Source organism: Ixodes scapularis, unplaced genomic scaffold, assembly GCF_016920785.2.
Source record: "Ixodes scapularis isolate PalLabHiFi unplaced genomic scaffold, ASM1692078v2 PGA_scaffold2__306_contigs__length_199485367, whole genome shotgun sequence".
NCBI lineage: Eukaryota > Metazoa > Arthropoda > Arachnida > Ixodida > Ixodidae > Ixodes > Ixodes scapularis.
In genome coordinates, this window is record NW_024609857.1 from 43,657,954 (window position 1) to 43,675,426 (window position 17,473).

The 17,473-nt window shown below is 41.3% G+C and overlaps 1 protein-coding gene across 2 annotated transcripts in view; it reads right to left on the reverse strand.

Moving 5' to 3' along the window:
* Positions 1-17,473, reverse strand: part of LOC115330235 (MFS-type transporter SLC18B1) — a 49,745-nt gene that overhangs the window by 13,899 nt on the left and 18,373 nt on the right. For both annotated transcript variants that reach the window (XM_040504095.2, XM_029992000.4), the window contains exons 2-11: positions 15,245-15,567; positions 11,814-11,909; positions 9,905-9,978; positions 9,436-9,583; positions 8,805-8,873; positions 8,626-8,725; positions 8,299-8,465; positions 8,075-8,173; positions 6,239-6,327; positions 3,122-3,217 (exon numbers count right to left, since the gene is read on the reverse strand). In XM_040504095.2, coding sequence (XP_040360029.2) covers positions 3,122-3,217; positions 6,239-6,327; positions 8,075-8,173; positions 8,299-8,465; positions 8,626-8,725; positions 8,805-8,873; positions 9,436-9,583; positions 9,905-9,978; positions 11,814-11,909; positions 15,245-15,532 — 1,226 coding nt within the window. In that variant the 5' untranslated portion in view covers positions 15,533-15,567. The remainder of the gene's footprint in view (positions 1-3,121; positions 3,218-6,238; positions 6,328-8,074; positions 8,174-8,298; positions 8,466-8,625; positions 8,726-8,804; positions 8,874-9,435; positions 9,584-9,904; positions 9,979-11,813; positions 11,910-15,244; positions 15,568-17,473) is intronic.

Sequence of the window (17,473 nt, forward strand, 5' to 3'; positions counted from 1 at the left end):
TCAGAAGTTACGACATGTATACTGCACTGCAATGCCCCCGCAACACCATCCGTGGTCTTCTCTCAACAAGTTCCACATATGGGATAAAGATCGGAATTCTGCTTTAATGTGTGAATGGACTCGGAGGAAAAAGATGCGGACGCCATTTTGCCACGGTAGGGTGCGACTATAATAGTATTACGCAATTCCTTCCTTTATCAGATGCACTCAAAAGACAAAAATAATATTTTTGAATTCAAGGTGAATCGCGGAAATTTACGCAGTTTAGATTGGTATTTCTCTAAAAAAATGAAAAGGAATGGCAGTGACAAGTGATTAAAGAACCCTTTTAATAAAATTTGTTTGAGTAACCAATCAAGAATCAAGAATTAATTGTATTGGGTGCCCAGGGACAACCGTGCAGAGTTGGTGCTGGCACACCGGAACTTACATACACTAAATTACGCATACACTGAACACACCAATACAAAACACATCGTATAATAATAATAATAATAATAATAATATTAATAATAATTGTTTATTGCTACCAGCGACGAAAAGTTTGGTATTGCGGATGCATCAAAGCCAACAGCTTGTGCGACGCCATCCTCCAATAAAAAAAAAACGATATGTAGCATGGGTAGTTACGGAAAATACAATCATATAAAACAGACAAAAAAGAGAACTGTATACATAATTCCATGAAGTTAGTCACTCTAGTTATAACTTGAAGATTTTACGCGAAAAGATATTACGCACAGACTAAAACGGAAATCAATAGCAATGTCAAAGCAAAATGAAATACCACAAGACTGGAAAATATGCGGAAAAAAAAAATAATTCACGGAAGGTGTCTTCTGTTAAAATGTCCTACAAACAGCAGAATATTCATTAATGATCCAGAAAGGCAGGCGCTTAATAGTGGCACACATTACTAAGCAAAATGAGTCTACAATAGTTCGCTACTAAAACGAAACCAATAGTTCGCTATTAAATCGAAATACCTCTAAGCATCTTTTTAACTTTGTTCAGGGATGTTTGGTTTAGAAGTTCAGGTGGTAAGTGAGAAAAAATACATGGCACATAAAACGCACGCGTACCTTCGCCATAACGAGTGCGGGAAGGAGGTATGTGAAAAGGGTGCGTATGTCGAAGATCACGTGATTTTCGACATACGATTTTGAAATCAGAATTCCAAAAGTGCCGCAATACCACTGAATGAACATAAAGGGTTTGGAAGTTGGGTAGTTGCAAATAATCGAAAAGATTAGCGTTGTCAGGTATTTTAAGTTTATAAGAGATACTTTTCAGGATAGCTTTCAGGATGCAGTCCACTTTGGTTTTCCAATAGTCAGAAGAATGGCCGAAAACGGTGATGGAGTAGCGAAGGACGCTATATGCAAGCGAATGCGCAATCATTCTTCGAATAGATACGGGAAAAAAATATTTTGTATTATATACAAGGAAACTAATGCTTCTCAATTTCTTACAGGTGTATGTAAAATGAACATTCCATTTCAGACCACTATCAAAATATATGCCTAGATACTTCACGCTATCTGTATACTCAACCGGAATGCAGTTGCATTGATGGCAGAAAGAAGAGTGTAGAACTAATGGAATGTTGAGAGTGACTGTTTGGAGTGGATTATAGAAGCATACTAGTTTTGTCTTTTTAACATTAATATCAAGAAGGTTTTTTTTAACCAGTCCATAATTGCTATTGCTTGAGATTGCAACTGGCTGATGGAATTGGCATAGTTGATGTGTCGGGTCATAATTACAGTGTCGTCCGCGTATTGATAGAGCTTACATCCCGGTAATAATAATAATAATAATAATAATAAAAATAATAATAATAATAATATTCTTTAATGACTAATTCTTAGAGTCAGGATGAAGTCCCAGGTCTTGTCAAAGGTCCATGCAAAGGAAAAAAACATTTTTTTTAGACAGCTTAGATTGAAAAAGGATGTCATAAAACGATTTTACAACGAAGAAAAAAATTTTTTAGAGCTATATTTACGGCGCTATACGAATTTGTAGTTGGCGCTCGCGGGAGCCGCCGCTGGTCACGTGGTAGGCCCGCGCGCCGCCGCGCTGCGTCGCCGCCGCACGCTCAGCGTTGTGCGAACGCCGCTTCAACGCGTTTCTCCACGCCGCCGTCGCCGCCGCCGCACAAGTTCGTCTGCTTCGGGGTGCCGCCGCCGTCGTCTGACCGGCGCACAGGTCTATCATGTCTGCTTGCGCTTTTTCAGGAGTTTCCTTTGGGCTCTAAAAGTTATTCATCTTAGTTTTTTTTGTTATACTTCAAACAAAGATGAATAAGTTACTTTTAGAGGCCATAGGAAGCTTCCGAAAGAACGCAAGCACCACGTGATAAATAAGGACCAGTCACGTGATAAAGACGGACCACTTTTCCGCGGTGCCCGCGGGCGTCCACTACAAATTCGTTTTGCGCCGTAAATATAGCTCTAAAATATTTTTTTCTTCGTTGTAAAATCGTTTTATGGCGTCCTTTTTCCATCTAAGCCGTTTAAAAAAATGTTTTTTTTCCTTTGCATGTGTCCTTTAAGGGCTTGTGGGGCTAGACCCAGCAGTAGCAGCAAGCATAATAAAAATGCTCACATTGTCACGTACACACACGTACAGACACGAATCGCACACCGATGATATCTTCTCCTCAACGCCAATAATAATAATAATAATAATAATAAATAATAATAATAATAATAATAATAATATAATAAAAAAAATAATAGTAATAATAATAATAAAAATTATAATAGTATTTCAAGGAAAATTATAGTTATCTATATAATTACTTGACATAGAATGCCAGCCGCCTGAGGTCAAGTCAGGAGGATGGGTTCGTAAAATGTAAAGGCATCCTAAAACAATGCACAGCTCCTTGTATGTAGGCCCTTACCAACGAAAGAGTTCTTCAAACAGCCTGTTAAACTAATCAAAAACTTGTTTTGTCAAGTTACAGATGCTGGTTTAGGATTTTGCATTTGTCACATATTTCGTTATGTCTAAAAGGCGACGAACGCATGTCCAGTGAAAAAAAGTGTGTGCAAGTCGTCATTATGTTAGCAGAAATAGAAAAAGGCTTGGATCGGATATATTAGAGACTCACACGACGTCTCGCAGTGCGTGCATGTAGGGGCAAATGAACATGAGAGACATGCCGATCCCCATAAATATTTGGGCCAAGTAAATGAAGACGAGATTACTGGAAGAAAATGGAAATAAATGTGTTAGCTCAGAGCAGCTGAAAACAGGGTACCAAAACACTTTCTCAGAATTCCCGAAGTGTGTACCGTTCCAGGGTACACTCGAAACACCAAACATCGAGTTTCGTTTACTCAGTTCGATCAATGACGAAGAAGGTCGACATCATTCCTCTAATTGTCACGCAGCCTCAGCTGCATAAAGGGTCCAGGTCCATAACTTTTGCAACTGAGAGCACATGGCAATGAAGGTGTAATACCGATCGTGGTCCCACTGACTAAAAAGATAGCAGTGATTGAGCTCGCAACGCATCCTATACAGTATAAACGCCAGAGATTCCGAATGCATACATTTTACCACCTGCGACTGCTTTTGGGAACACTGGTTAGTGCAAAACGCTTGTAAACATACAACACATTTTCGGATAAAAGCGACACTTACTAAACTAAGCAATTTAAGTGCCTCACTTACATATTACCGTATTTACTCGAGTAATAGCCGCACTGTTTACGAAGAAATCTTGAGGGTTCGCTTCTCCGCGGTGCACGCAGATTGCCAATCACCGCGATCGACTGCATGGCTCCAGCTGTTTACAGGACAGAGATAACGTCTTCGTGCGAAGATACCATCTGTGAAGATTGAATTTGTATGGAGAATCGTATTCGCGATCATGTTATTCGCTATGTCATTTATGCGCAACGCAATGATTGGCTTTATATGTGTTCTGTGGGAAAGTAGACACAAGGGCCTTGATCATAAATAGTGCGGCTATTACTCGAGTAAATAAGTAGTCAGTGGCATACCGACTTGTTTTTGAGTCGGGGGGCAAACCAAACCCCCCCCCCCCCCCCCCCCCCCCCGGGCCGGGGGGCGGTGCCCTTGGTATCCCTCGGTCGCCAGCGGCCACTGTATGCCCTGCCCAGTGGCGGCTGTTTCAGAGGGGGGGGGGGCACATGCTTTGCTTTTTTCCCTCACTCTCTGAAAACTGGGCCCCCCCCCCCCCCTCGCCTCCCCGGTTGGTACGCCCATGTACGTAGTTAATTGACTAGCTTGATGGAAGGCTTACTAAGCAAAGTAAGTCATTTAGATAAAACAAAATACTGATCGAAAAACAATTTAAAGCGTGACTTTTAATAGTAATTTTCTTATTTCGTGGTTTGTCAAACTTTTCTCGTAGTAACCACAAAAAGATTTAGACATACGAGTCGGTCCGTAGATATTTTGAGTTGCTTGGGGTTGTTGTCAATAAATTGAAACAAAGCCTAATGTTACTAGAGACAATCATGAATGTAAACTGTCTCCTCTTAGCACAAGTTTTTTTTTTGTCGTTATTTACGAAAACAATCGAATTGAAGGGAGGGGACATAAACTGTTCTATGCCAGAACTTAATCGATACATGACATAAATAAAATGAAGAAAAAAAAAACACCTAAACACACGGCCTTTAGTGCAATGGAAAGCTTGCGGTAATTGCTGCATTAGTTTCAGTTCTATAGTCCCTGAGAACTTAACGAACAAAGGGCCTGACTTCTTACGTTCATGCACCTCACTTCGTGATTGTTTTTTTGACGTCCTTATCGACTAATAGCGTTCTCTCATTGGCTGCGGAGCGATGAAAAGCTGGTTGGCGGGACTCGCCACCCTCTTCATTTCTTAAGCTCTCGTCAGTGGCTGTAATAATTTACAGTAAAGCGGCTCTGCATTGTCTTATGTCTGAAATGTAAGGTCGCTGCCAAAGTAAATTTATAGAAAAAAGGAAATGGCAGCGATTACACGGGACACATTGCCAAGCTCGGCTTTAGAACAAGACTTATGTTTGGACATTAAAAAAAAAAAAAATTCAGTGCGGTCACAGTTTGCGTCTTTTTTCGCGCGCTAACGCCAAGCACAATTTTATGGCGCAAACATTTTTTCTAGGTCTGGCCGCGTATAATATAATAGGCCTCGTCGTTCGCTGCGCTCTCCGTCCGTAGTTCTGCAGCGATTGGATCTCTCTCAAGTGCTTCGTGGGGAAGTTGACGCTCCATGGTTTTTAAGGGACGATATCCAAATATTAAAGTTCCCACAACCTAAGGAACCTGGCGCGTCTACTTTCCTGCGTAACACTTGGAAGAGCCAATCGCTGAGGCCTACGGAGATCTCGGAGAATTACGAAGCTCATAATACGTTTAGACCGAAACGAAAAAAGGGTCTGCGTAGTGCGCTGTCACACTGAGCAAGACGCTTCACCATGGTCAATGTAACAATGCAGACAGGTTTCTTTAGGCCTAAATGTACTATTAGCCTCGTCATTGGCCTATACCTCTAAGTAGATTGCAGTGATTGACCCTCCGGAGTGGTTCGCAGAACGAAATGCTCCAGATATATATATATATATATATATAACGGGCATGGTGGCGGGAGGCCGAAGGCGTGGGTATAAAACTGAGAAGAAAAAAACCCTTAGTGAAAAACAGCAACAACGGACGATTTAATCCTCGACGTTTCGACCGGAGTCCGGCCTTCGTCTTCCTGACGAAGGCCGGACTCCGGCCGAAACGTTGAAGATTAAATCGTCCGTTGTTGCTGTCTTTCACTAAGGGTTTTTTTCTTCTCAGTTTTATATATATATATATATATATATATATATTAGGTTGCAGCTGGGACATTGACTGGACGTATATACTGAGGTAGTTGGTTGATCTTAGAACAGTGCTTTAGTCGCCAAAAGCAAAAACAACAAAATCAATCGTTTGCCAGCACAAACTATACTGCGTCTAGTAGTTTATACATCTAGCCCAACCGAATATACCAACGTAAAACAACACTGCAATCGGTGTTTTTAGTAGGGGTCTGCGAATACCAGTTTGAATCGAATAGCGCTGCGTCATTCATAACATTAACAGGGAAAGGGAAATCCATGCAATCAGTTTTCTTAACAGCGTTAAAGCTGGGGATGACATTGCGCTATTTGGTTCGAACAGGCATTCGCACATTTTTATTTTTTAACCGTCTAAAAAGCAAATATAACCCCCTACGTACGGCCGAATAGGAAGAAATGGCGCCGGTCCCATTATGAGAAAGCCCAGGGTTGAGAGCAGCAGACTAAAAAATGTGAAAAATGTCTCCATCTGGAAACGAATAACGAGAACACAAATTAGCGCACATTGTAGCACGTTTGCTTTTATTCTTGTTAAGATATATGTGCTTTGTATTCCTGACTTTGTAAAGCTACGTTTTCAACCATTCCTGAAGCCTACTTGTTTGGTTACCACGTAGAACTCAAATTATGTGATTGTTAAGCCTGGCTTTTGCATGCAAACGCAAAAAATATAATCACCTCATTGATGTTTCAAAAACCTCATTAAAAGAAATTCAATTAAACAATTAACACCAGTAAAATAAAATGAAGCCACTCCGCTAAAACCATACAAAAAGTAGATTAATGATATCACGCAGTCTGCAGACACTTGTATACATTCATTAAGAGTTTGATCACATGAGTTACACTGGGCATTTCTTATCACATCGTCCAGCAAGGACGCGTAAGCTGTCCTTTTTGGTATTAAGTCAAGTTCCTCTTCAATCACTGTCGTGTGCTTTTCGACAATTCACACCTCGTTTACAAGATCATAACAGTACCAATTCGGCGACTTTAAGTATAACAGATGCCTGTTAAACTACAGAAAACGGCTACTTGAACTACTATACTGGCCACTTTTATTTATTATTCTAGCTACTTGAGTGAGCATCACAGTGCATATTGCTCAAAATGTTATCGTATTGTTTAAAAAAATAAATAGCATCAGCCTGTCGTTGTAGCATAACACTTCCAGAGGCCTAGGCATAGATGTATTATGACCTACAAAGCATTCTAAAAGTTAAGCTAGAAAACTGGGCGAGGAGGTGACCGTTCTACCTCCACCGACAATAGGAGCTGAAACTCGTGATTTGGTCCTTTTTTTTTCTATCATCAGTCCTCACGATCTTTATAATCTCTAAATTTTTCAAATGGTTCAAAATATGGGACCTCAACTTCGCATTCCATACGAAGTTCGGACCACAGCTCTCTCAAAACCTAGCAGGTGCGCCAAAGAAGCACGAAGGACTGTTTCGGCGCATATGGTACGCGATATTGCACGATGGGAAATGAGCAGCTCACTTTACGCAGACGAAGAAAAGGCAGATCCACAACAACAAATAACTGTACTCGCGGCGAAAGCTTAATAGACCAAAAGGACGCAAAGAAAGCAATACAAGTAAGTTAACTAAATTGAAAACACATAAACGGATAGGTTAGCCAAGAAACACGCCTTCACTGAGATTATGCGACGAAATTCCTTCTTGACTGCTCGAACGAAACTTCCTAACAAGAAGGCAATGCAAAAACTGTTAATGTAGGCCCAACTTTGACAGGAACACTATCCCTGCTAAATTCAAACCACGATCGTCCAGGCTGGTAAATCGTTTTTCGATGCACCAAAAGGATTAGGGTGCTTCACTTTATTTGAGTTTAGAAATGATGTATGCAAAGTGAACGTTGTACACTTTTTATAAATCCTTATATGTATACGTGTATACCGCAAAACTATGCACTCAGAATCGCGATTATAATTCTTCCTTATGAGTTCGACCACAAAAACTAGCGATACCTATCATGCTCGAATTGCATTGAGGTGCCGTGGTTAGAGGAGTGAACGCAATCTTGCCGTTGATACTGCGCTACTATTTTAGCCTGACACCTACCATTTCCAACGTTCACGATCTAATTAAGGGAGAACCAATGTTTGGGCTTTGGACTGCATCAAGATACAGTACACATAAGGGAGCTTCTGAGCGCGAATATAAGATGAGAAAATACGTATAGATGCTACTTGCCCGGTACTTGGACACGACGCCTCCGAGGACTGCACCAACGGAGTAGCCGATGAATTGGACCGTGAATACGCTTCCGACTTGCGTGCTTGTAAAACTGAACTTGAAAGACGCAAGCAGAAATATTACGTCTTGTTGTTTAATCAATACTATTTTTTTAAAGATATTGGCATCGCCTGGTGCAGTACAGACGTTTGAAGGACACATGAGAATTTGTATTGTTCTACCTGGCGTAGGTAAGGTTCCAGTGTTGGTTCGTTGAAGCTTGTTATCGCCCAGCTGAGCATCACGCTAAATAAGTTGACTAGAAACATGGGGTCGAGTAAAAGCTTGTAGTACTTTTTCCCTCCAGGGCCGTCTGCCTCCCGTGCCCGTATCACAACAACTGGAGTAACTGGAACGAATGTTTGAAATTTGACGTCTTTATATTCTAGCACATTTGAGAGCGTTATTCGACATTTTCATTTATACTACTGTAAATGCCAGTGTGAAATTTTTACAAGATATCATTTAAACTAAACAATTATTAAAAATAAGCTGCGGCTAATATTCACCTTTTTGTTTTGTGCTCTTTGGATCAATAACAGCCATTGCAGGAAAGGAGAAAATAAGTAAGGTTCCCATGACAAAAAAAGGAAGTGGATATGCCCAGAGCTGCAAAGATAAGGTGGTGCTTGGATCAACTGATATAGTTCCAGCTGAGGTTTGAATGACTGGGGAGACATACACTTACGTCTATGAGGGCTCCACCTATAATTGATCCAACAAGAGTGCCTAATCCCCAGAGGCACTCCATGATTCCCTAAAAAAAAGAAAAAAAAAGAATGGAATGGTTTTATTGCCACTCTAAATTTTATTTGACATATTAACCTTTCGAAATACACATATATGTAAGGTAGTTGAAACAAAAGAAAAACAACTGTTATTTAAGCAACCTTTAAAGAGGTGTAGGCACCGATCTAATAGCCATTGCCAGCGTTGCATGTTTGCGGATGTTGAGAGGTGCATTTGGTTAAAGACGTCCTGAAGGCATATAGTCCTGTCCGACGAACAAACAACCTCAAAATTACTGCGAGAGTTGGAAACAGTCTGATACGTGTGAACCCATTGATATCAACTAAATTAACTGAGATAGCAGTGTTTTGCAAGGGTAATTGTTGTTATACTAGTTACGTTCACGAGTCGCTGTCCGGCTTAATAAAACTGACCTTTTCAAAGTTCTTAAACTCTTTCACATAAGCACATTACTATGCTTGTGGTACGCAATTGAAACACTTAATCTAATTGTAAATTACTAGCTTTTATGACTTTTAATGGAGTATCCAGAAAACCGAAGCCTAGGAACTTTGTTCTCAAACACTTACGATTAAGATGCCTCCATCTTCATGAAACCTATTGCTCAGGAGGCTGTAGAGACAGATACTGTACGTTGTGTACATGCAGCCACCAAATGCTATGCACGTAATTGCCAGAGCCAAGAGTGTATTGCCATCTTGTACCCAGTACAATGTCCTGCAGAAATAATAAAAAAAAACATTTCATGATTTTCCTTTAAAAATGAATGTTGTGGCCGGTACTGACTGTTCAATGGGTGTCGCCGTTCTTTTTTCTATGGATAAACACTATTTGTATATCTCCCTTTGGCCGATGAGGCAAGAGTTTGGAACAATTATCAAATATCTGATGCTCTAATCAAGTCACCCTCCTGTTACAAGAAAAAGCTAGTTCTTCAACTTACTTGACTGATATTTCGCTACATTTCTATTAGTTCCCTTAAACGCACTATTTTTTCCAAACTTTTGTTTGCGTTACAAAGCATTCATAAATTCTTACCCAAAAAGAATGCTAAACAAGGAGACCGATGCCTGGCCCCCAAGATAGCCTACTCTTGGCGAAACATTTGCAATCTGCAAGTGAGAAAAAAAGTGGAACCTTAGCTGAAAAGGAAGCATACAATATTGGTGCCAGCTTAGACATATTAGGCACAGAGGTGGCATATAAACACGATTGAAGAACGTATAAACATATGAGACGAAGACGACACAATCACTTCCTTCACCATGAAAGATATGGCAGCGTCGTATTCACCTTACATGTTTATTCTTTTTTCAATCTTAATCCGGGCCAACACGCTTCATGGTCCTGATATGCATTGGACAAGAAATTTATGTTTAGTTTAAGTTTCACCACAAGAAAACATCTCACAATGAAACATTTCTTGGAAATACAGTATACGGTTACAAATACGCGGTAACATAAGGGCACGTGCGAAAACCACGTGAAAACAACATATGAGCTATCTTGATGGCGTAGAGTTGAAACAGAATTCCTACAAGCTTAAATTTTAATTAAGATAGAAAAAATTTGAAGGAAATAAATACGACCAAATCAAAATAATAAGTGACAGCGAAAGTGACACAAAGTGCGGATTATTATATTCGCACTAAATTATAGCTTCGCGGTTTATACTTTTCCGTTCTTATCGGCTTATATACCATAATCTCACTGACCACGGAAAATTGTTAAGATGCTCATTCTCTACATCTTGGGTTTCTAAGACTGTCAGTTTCTTGGTTTCTTAGACGGACAGTGATCACAGCTTACTTAAAAGTATATATTCATTTGGTTTGAATACCACTAAATTGTCTTAAGAGTGCATTCAAGCAAACCGACGTCAGATTTTGTTTTCGTTTATATTGAGTTTAGTACCTGCTATAGTCGAATGCAATTTAATGATGATCTGGAAGCCCCTCACACGCTCTCATTACTTAAAGTCACCATTCTCACGCTATGCGCAAATAGGTCGCTACCAGAATGCGCGTCGCGCTGGTGGCAAACACTTTTTCATGATTACCGGATTGTACCGTTGGTCCACAGAGTATGATGGTGTCTGGTGGTGTTTCTTTCGCGTATTCTTTACTTTATCTGAATTTAGTATACGTACCAATGTGTACCATATGTGTGCATTGTGCAGATAATCACAAATGTACATTAAGGGAATGTGTTTTACGTGATCGATTTTAGTGGATGTACGGTGCAGCTTAAGCGACGCTCAACTTTGTCCAGCACTTTTAGCTTCGACTTAACTTTAGGTCAGTTACTCTCCGTGATATTGTTACTCAAGCGTCGTACTTTTGGCAGACGAATATATTTGACAGTCGAATATATTTGACTCTTAAAAACAGCAACAAAAACCTTAGAAAAAATATGTTTGTACAAGCGGGTCATATTTCATGATCCTGAAAGCTTGTCATAACTCAAAAGGTGTTTGGAAATAAAACCGCGTTTGCGTTGCTCTTTCTCGCTCTGTGGCTTAACTTAGCTGATTTGTGTGCAATATTTTGGGAAAGGAATGTCCACGCAAGAAGGTGAAAACATTTCATGCCATTTTACTATCTTGGTTCAAGTGTAAGTAACCTTTCACTGCCAACACAAAGGTTACAAAATCATACTTTTATTATCGCTATTTTTGTTGCGCGTAGGAAGGCTGCAGAATCTGTCTGTAATATTTTGTGATAAGGCGGAATCTTTCAGGAAGAACGCTCCGATAGACATTTCCGTGAATTATATTTAATTTATAGCTACAATGCTTTACCTTATCTGCACTCGAGAATGGGCCGAAGACAGATGTTACATACGCCTATGTGGATTAGCTCTGACGTTCGTCACAAAAACAAAGGTCTTTGTTTTCGCGAAACGAAGTTGAGAGTTTTTGTAAATTATCTTAGAAAAGGAGCAGTACCAGTTTTTCTGCTATCACGGATCCCGGCAGCATCGAAAGTTTGACTGCTGAGAAGACAAAGCCGTATTTCCAGGCCGGTACACCTCTTGACGAAGCCTGAAGAAAATAATATACGTTAGACATCCTCTTTTTTTGCTACATTTAACAATATCGCCGATCCTGGGAGCGAAACCTGGGAGGAAGGGGAAATGGGGACCTGCAATGGAGGCACTTTAGACAAGAAAACGTTTGTTTTCCGCCACAAAACCCCTTTAATCATAGGTATAATTTGTACTTTTATATTGAGGTTTAAGTTACCTATTTAAAAAAAAAAAATCAGCTTTATTTTAGGCGCCCGCTTTGGGAAACGACCTGGATGATCTTACTCGCTCACTTACGGGAAACGAAACTTTAATGATACGGTGCCCGTTTAGGAATCCCGCTATGAAAGATCGGAAAAAAAAATAGCAATGCATGCTGCCTCGAGGAGCAGCTACGAGGTCTCGTTATTGTCGTCTCCTTCGATATATTGAAACTTTTCAACAAGCTGCCGAATCAGGGGAACAAAGATCCACCTCGATTAGGTCGTCATATGACTTGTTTTGATGGCTGTTGGATATTTTCAACAGCTGTCGAAGAAGATGGCGATCACGAGACCTCCCGAGGGCTGTTCCTCGAGGCAGCTCGTTACTTGCTTTTTTTCCCATCTGCAACTAAGAACGTTCAGTTATTTCACATGTGCAGCAGAAGATACTGGAATAGTCATCAAATCAAATAGTAAAAAAAATTATACTCGTAGCAAAGAGGAAAAACCCACATCTTCGAAAAAAGCCAACCTCTACGGCGTTCTCCGTGTTGTATCCAAACAAAAAAAAAGACGCCTTAGTCTCTTTTCAATTTACTGTTTGATTGTGATCGCATGTTTCAACTACAATTACTTAATTGAATTCATTGGGTTCGTTTGCAGCTGCAATGCTTAGTTTTGAACATAACGAAATGCCCAATCTCTGAAATCTGCGGGACGAGCTGATTTTCTCATAACATGCGGATTTCCACCTCTTGAGCCAACAGTACATTGTTACCTCTACGGGCGCCGAGAAATTGAGTTCCAGTATTCCGTCTTAGCGCTAAACCTAAGTTTACGTGGGCGTATGCTTTTTTTCTATTAGGCCTTTTTAGTTCAGACTTCTGCGGCTCCTTTGATTGTAAAAGTCTCAGATCAGTAGTAAGTATCTTAATATAAGGCATTATGTTCGCAAAACAATCGGTGAACTATTCCTTGTACTGCCTTACGTTGTAGTTTTGCTCATGGATGAGCCAACGGTGCTTCTGCTTTCTTAACAGCCTGACGTTTAGAGTCTCTTGTTCTCTCGCAGGTCTTACATAGGCTCCGACTAAAATGGTTATAACAGTTTTTTTTTGTATATCTTGAAGACCTTTAAAAAGTCCGTGTTACTCAACCATTCTAAAGGCCTGGCATTTCATCTCACAGAAAGTTTCAAGAATAAGGCGTCGCGCTCATTGTGACAGCGCGGAGTCTGTTTTTCAGCTGTAAACACATTTTCAGCCTCCATATTCAGTGAACTAGATGCAGCGATTTGCTCTTCCAACTGCTTTGCGGCAAAGCAGACGCTACAGACGATTTCGTTTTCAATCGGTAGTCTACGACAACTTCAGTAACGCGTTGTGTGGCATGTTATGTTCACGCTTCTCTCTTCGTACGTGCTTGGCTCTTCTGGCAGTCTTATCGGCTCATGTCGCAACCCCATTGGCTACGAAGCAATAATTAGATGCCTGGGCTCGCTGCACCTTGCATGTCGTATACACCTTTTCCACAAGGGCGAAGTCATCTTGAATCTCGTCCAATAAGGTATGCGGTATAACATTGTATTGATTTCTCTACGCCACTGGAAAGTGTTTACGAAAAATGCGTGATTGTCACAGATTATTGTTTTGCCTCACCTATATTCTCTCGCATATTCGAGGTTCAAATATTTGATTATATTCAAATATATTTTTGAATATCATCAAATACTGTAAACGACTAAACTTTCGCGAGGACCTAACTTTCTCGAATATCGCGAATCGCCTACAAACGCAAAAAATACGTCCCGCGAACAATTCGGGCAATATGTGAACGACACGGAAGCTACACTCGATTCACAAAAATTAGAATCCGCGAATAATTTCAAATTTTCAGCTTTGGCCCGATTCGCGAAAATTTGAGCCCGCGAAAATTAAGTCGTTTACAGTATTCAAAAATTTCCTGTCGTTCTCACGTGACTGAGAACGACAGGAAACAGAAAAAGTCTATACTCTGTCAGTGACTCGAGCTCGTTCGGCGAAAGCAACTTCCGAACCTGAAGAGATAACGCATCAAACGTTTTCCACTTTTCTTATCAGCATTGTAAAGGTTTTGCCTTCGCTTGCCGTGTCGTCGCAATAAGGAGACTCGCCACGTGGGCTTTAGTAAACAAGACGCAAGATAAGGGACATGCTCGTATAATAGACATTTTCAAAATGACGCCACCTGGCTGAAAACTGGGTCTGAAGGTTCCCAGGAAGAAACAATATGCGCCATTAGTAGAAAAAGAAGAAACAGGTCTCCTTTAAACGAAATTAGGGGCAGAGGGTAAGCCAGCGATTTCCGTACACGCCTTCCCCCCCCCCCCCCCCCCCCCCCCTGTTCTTCTAAAGGCACCCTTAATTCGCAACGACTCCTCTATTATCAATGCCCCGCTCTCCCCCTACTTCCCTCCCCCCTAAGAATTTAGACACCCCTAATTTCAATTCCTGGGGAAACCCCTGGACTAAGCCACACTAGGCATTAAATGGACATTGAAGAAGGGAGGGGGGAGGGTTTAAACTTGGTCGGTGCAGCTCACTGAAGCCTGCAGAATCTACACTCCAAAAAACGCCTGCGCGTGTACTTTCCCGCAAAACATTCAAAAAGCCAATCTCTGCGGTCCAGGAAATCAGCTCAGCGAATAATGAGGCGGAACATTTGTTTAGACCTTAAAATGAAGTCTGCGCTGTGGAATTACTCAAAACAAAGCGTTATGCTCGCGTTGCGCAATGCCACAGACCAGACTTAATTTAGAGGACTAAACAGATGTTCCGCCTTATTATAAGATGAGCTCATTTTGTGGATTGCAGAGATTGTCTCTTCGAGTGTTTTACGGGTGAGTAGATGCACAGGAATTTTTAAGAGAGTAGCTTCCTTGGTTGGGGCAGTTCCCGCGTTCGTTTCAGCACGCTTTTCGCATTTTTATCAGAGCCTCTTGCACCAGCGATGCTTGAAAATGGCAGATTCATTTGGGTTCTCCAGATCAATAGGTGCAGCCCTTGTTTATCAAAATTATCTAGATATAACGTGCGTTATGCGAAACTTTGAGTAATACATAGCACAATACGGAATCCGCTCAAGACAGATATGCGGTTTTAAAACTTACAAGAGGTGGAAAGTAAGGCGCCAGTAGTGAGATCACGGCTGCGAGCCAGAAGTGAGTGTAGACGACAGGAATGATCCAGGCCAGAGCCTTGACCTTCAGCCATTGAGGTGATGATTTGAGGCTAGACACTTTGGTGCCGTTGTGAGCGTCAATGTTCGCGTCCCGCTCAAGGGACTCATTGAGGATGGGAAGACCACCAGAGTATCCAGAGTCCAAACTTCCTGGGCAGTCCTTGTTGAAGAACTCGTGGGTGGATCCGTAATCGGGATCTCGAGTCAGCGTTCCCATTTGTACACTTTCAGAGTGCGGTCCCTTGTCGTGGGCTACGAGAGAAACATGAAAAACAAATGTCTCGGCAGTCCACAGAAACAATACACTGTAAAAAAAGTATGCGAGTTTACCTTCCTAAAGAACACGGAGATAGCCAATCACGGCAAAAATAAAAGGCTCCAAGCAAATGCCAAAGCTCAGAAAAAGAAAAGCGATGTGGGCAAGGACGATGAGCATCATGTCTTACATGCTAATTTGTCCTTGCGCACTTCGTCGTTTGCTGGCATCCTCGCATTGTTCGCCATTATCAGTATTTCCCGTGTTACGTAGGAAATTTCATCTCTGAACGTATGCTGTATGCTGCACCACGAAGCATAAGGAACGCTTATCATTGGTGTGTCTTTAATCCGTAAAACCAATGAAAAGGGCGATTGATATCAGGAGCCAATAGCAATTCGATCTTAGTGGAAAAAAGAGGGCGAATGCCTTGTTGCCGTTGAAAACGTGTGCTCATTAGGTTATGGTATAGATCACATTGGTTGAACCCATTCAAGGCCAGGGATAGTTGTTCTGAGTGCACGGTGGTGAAGTATACAGGCGACCGCTGCTGATAGTGTATATATTAGGTTTATCATAAAATTCCGAAAAGAAGGGCAGGCGAGCGTAATGTTCAGAAACATCTATGTAGCAGAACAGAATTATTGTTATATTTCTTCATACAACCAGCGTAGACAGGCATACGTATATGTTATTCGGGGCATTCGCTAATATGGCAAAACGAGCCTCGTAGGGCAAACGTTCTGGCTCATTTGTTATTCTCCTGAATATTTCGTTTTGGACATATACGATATATAGTGTACCGTAGTAAGTGGCAGGCTAAGAAATCTATAGAGTCTCGATGCCGAAACATCTTATTAACACTTCAGAACACAGTGTGTGATACATATCTTATATATCGTGCTGCAGAACCAGCGAGATTACAACACCAGCCAATAAGAACGCCGGATAACGAACCACCGAAGTAAAACACGGGGACATAAAAACCTTTATCTCCCAAGTTCTAATATACTCGAAATGCAGTGTTTAAAGGGCGATCTTTTGCATTTACTTGGAATAAATATAAAATGACTTTGGGAGAGAGAAGGACGTATTGTTTATTCATTTTCCTACTATATAGAGCAGAAAAATATTCGTCACTATTTCAAGTCGTGGTGACACGTGATACTATGGCGTCACGCTACGTCAATTCTTCAACCATATTTATCGAGGGGATGCAAAAATGAATCCCCTCGATATTATGGAGTTCCGTTAAAAAAAAATCCAATGTTTTATTAAGTCGCGCCTAAGGTCCCTGAAGCTGTGAATCAATATAGATAGAGCAGAAAATAACCTATGAAGCCTACCCTCGAAGAAATGCCTGCGCGTCCACTTATCCGCAAAACCCTCGAAGAGCCAATCCCTGCGATCTATGAGATCAGCTCGGCGAATGATGAGGCGGAACATATGTCTATTCCTTCAAATTAAGCCTGCGCTGTGGCATTACGCAATGCAAACATGACGCTTTGGGCGTCTTGCTTGTATTATAGGCGTCAAGTTTCCCACAAAGCTTTTGGGAGAGACAGTCGCTGCAGTCTACGTAGGGAACTTGACCAATTACGATAACAAAATTATGCTTAAGGCTGAAAAAAAAAATCTGCTCTGTGCCACTGAGCAGCGTGTTTCTCGTGCTTGCGATGCAGGCTCAAAAAGATAGCAAAGGCTTTTTTTTTTTTTTTGTGCGGGAAGGGGGGTGGGGGGGGGGGGGGGGGGGGGGCGGAAGGGGAATTATATTGCAAGCCTCATCGTTCTCTAAGCTCCCTCCGTAGGTATACTAGAGCGATTGGCACACCCAAGCAGGGTGTCAAACCGTAACCGAACTGAACCGAAAACCGGAACCGAACCGTATTTTTACAGCGAAGC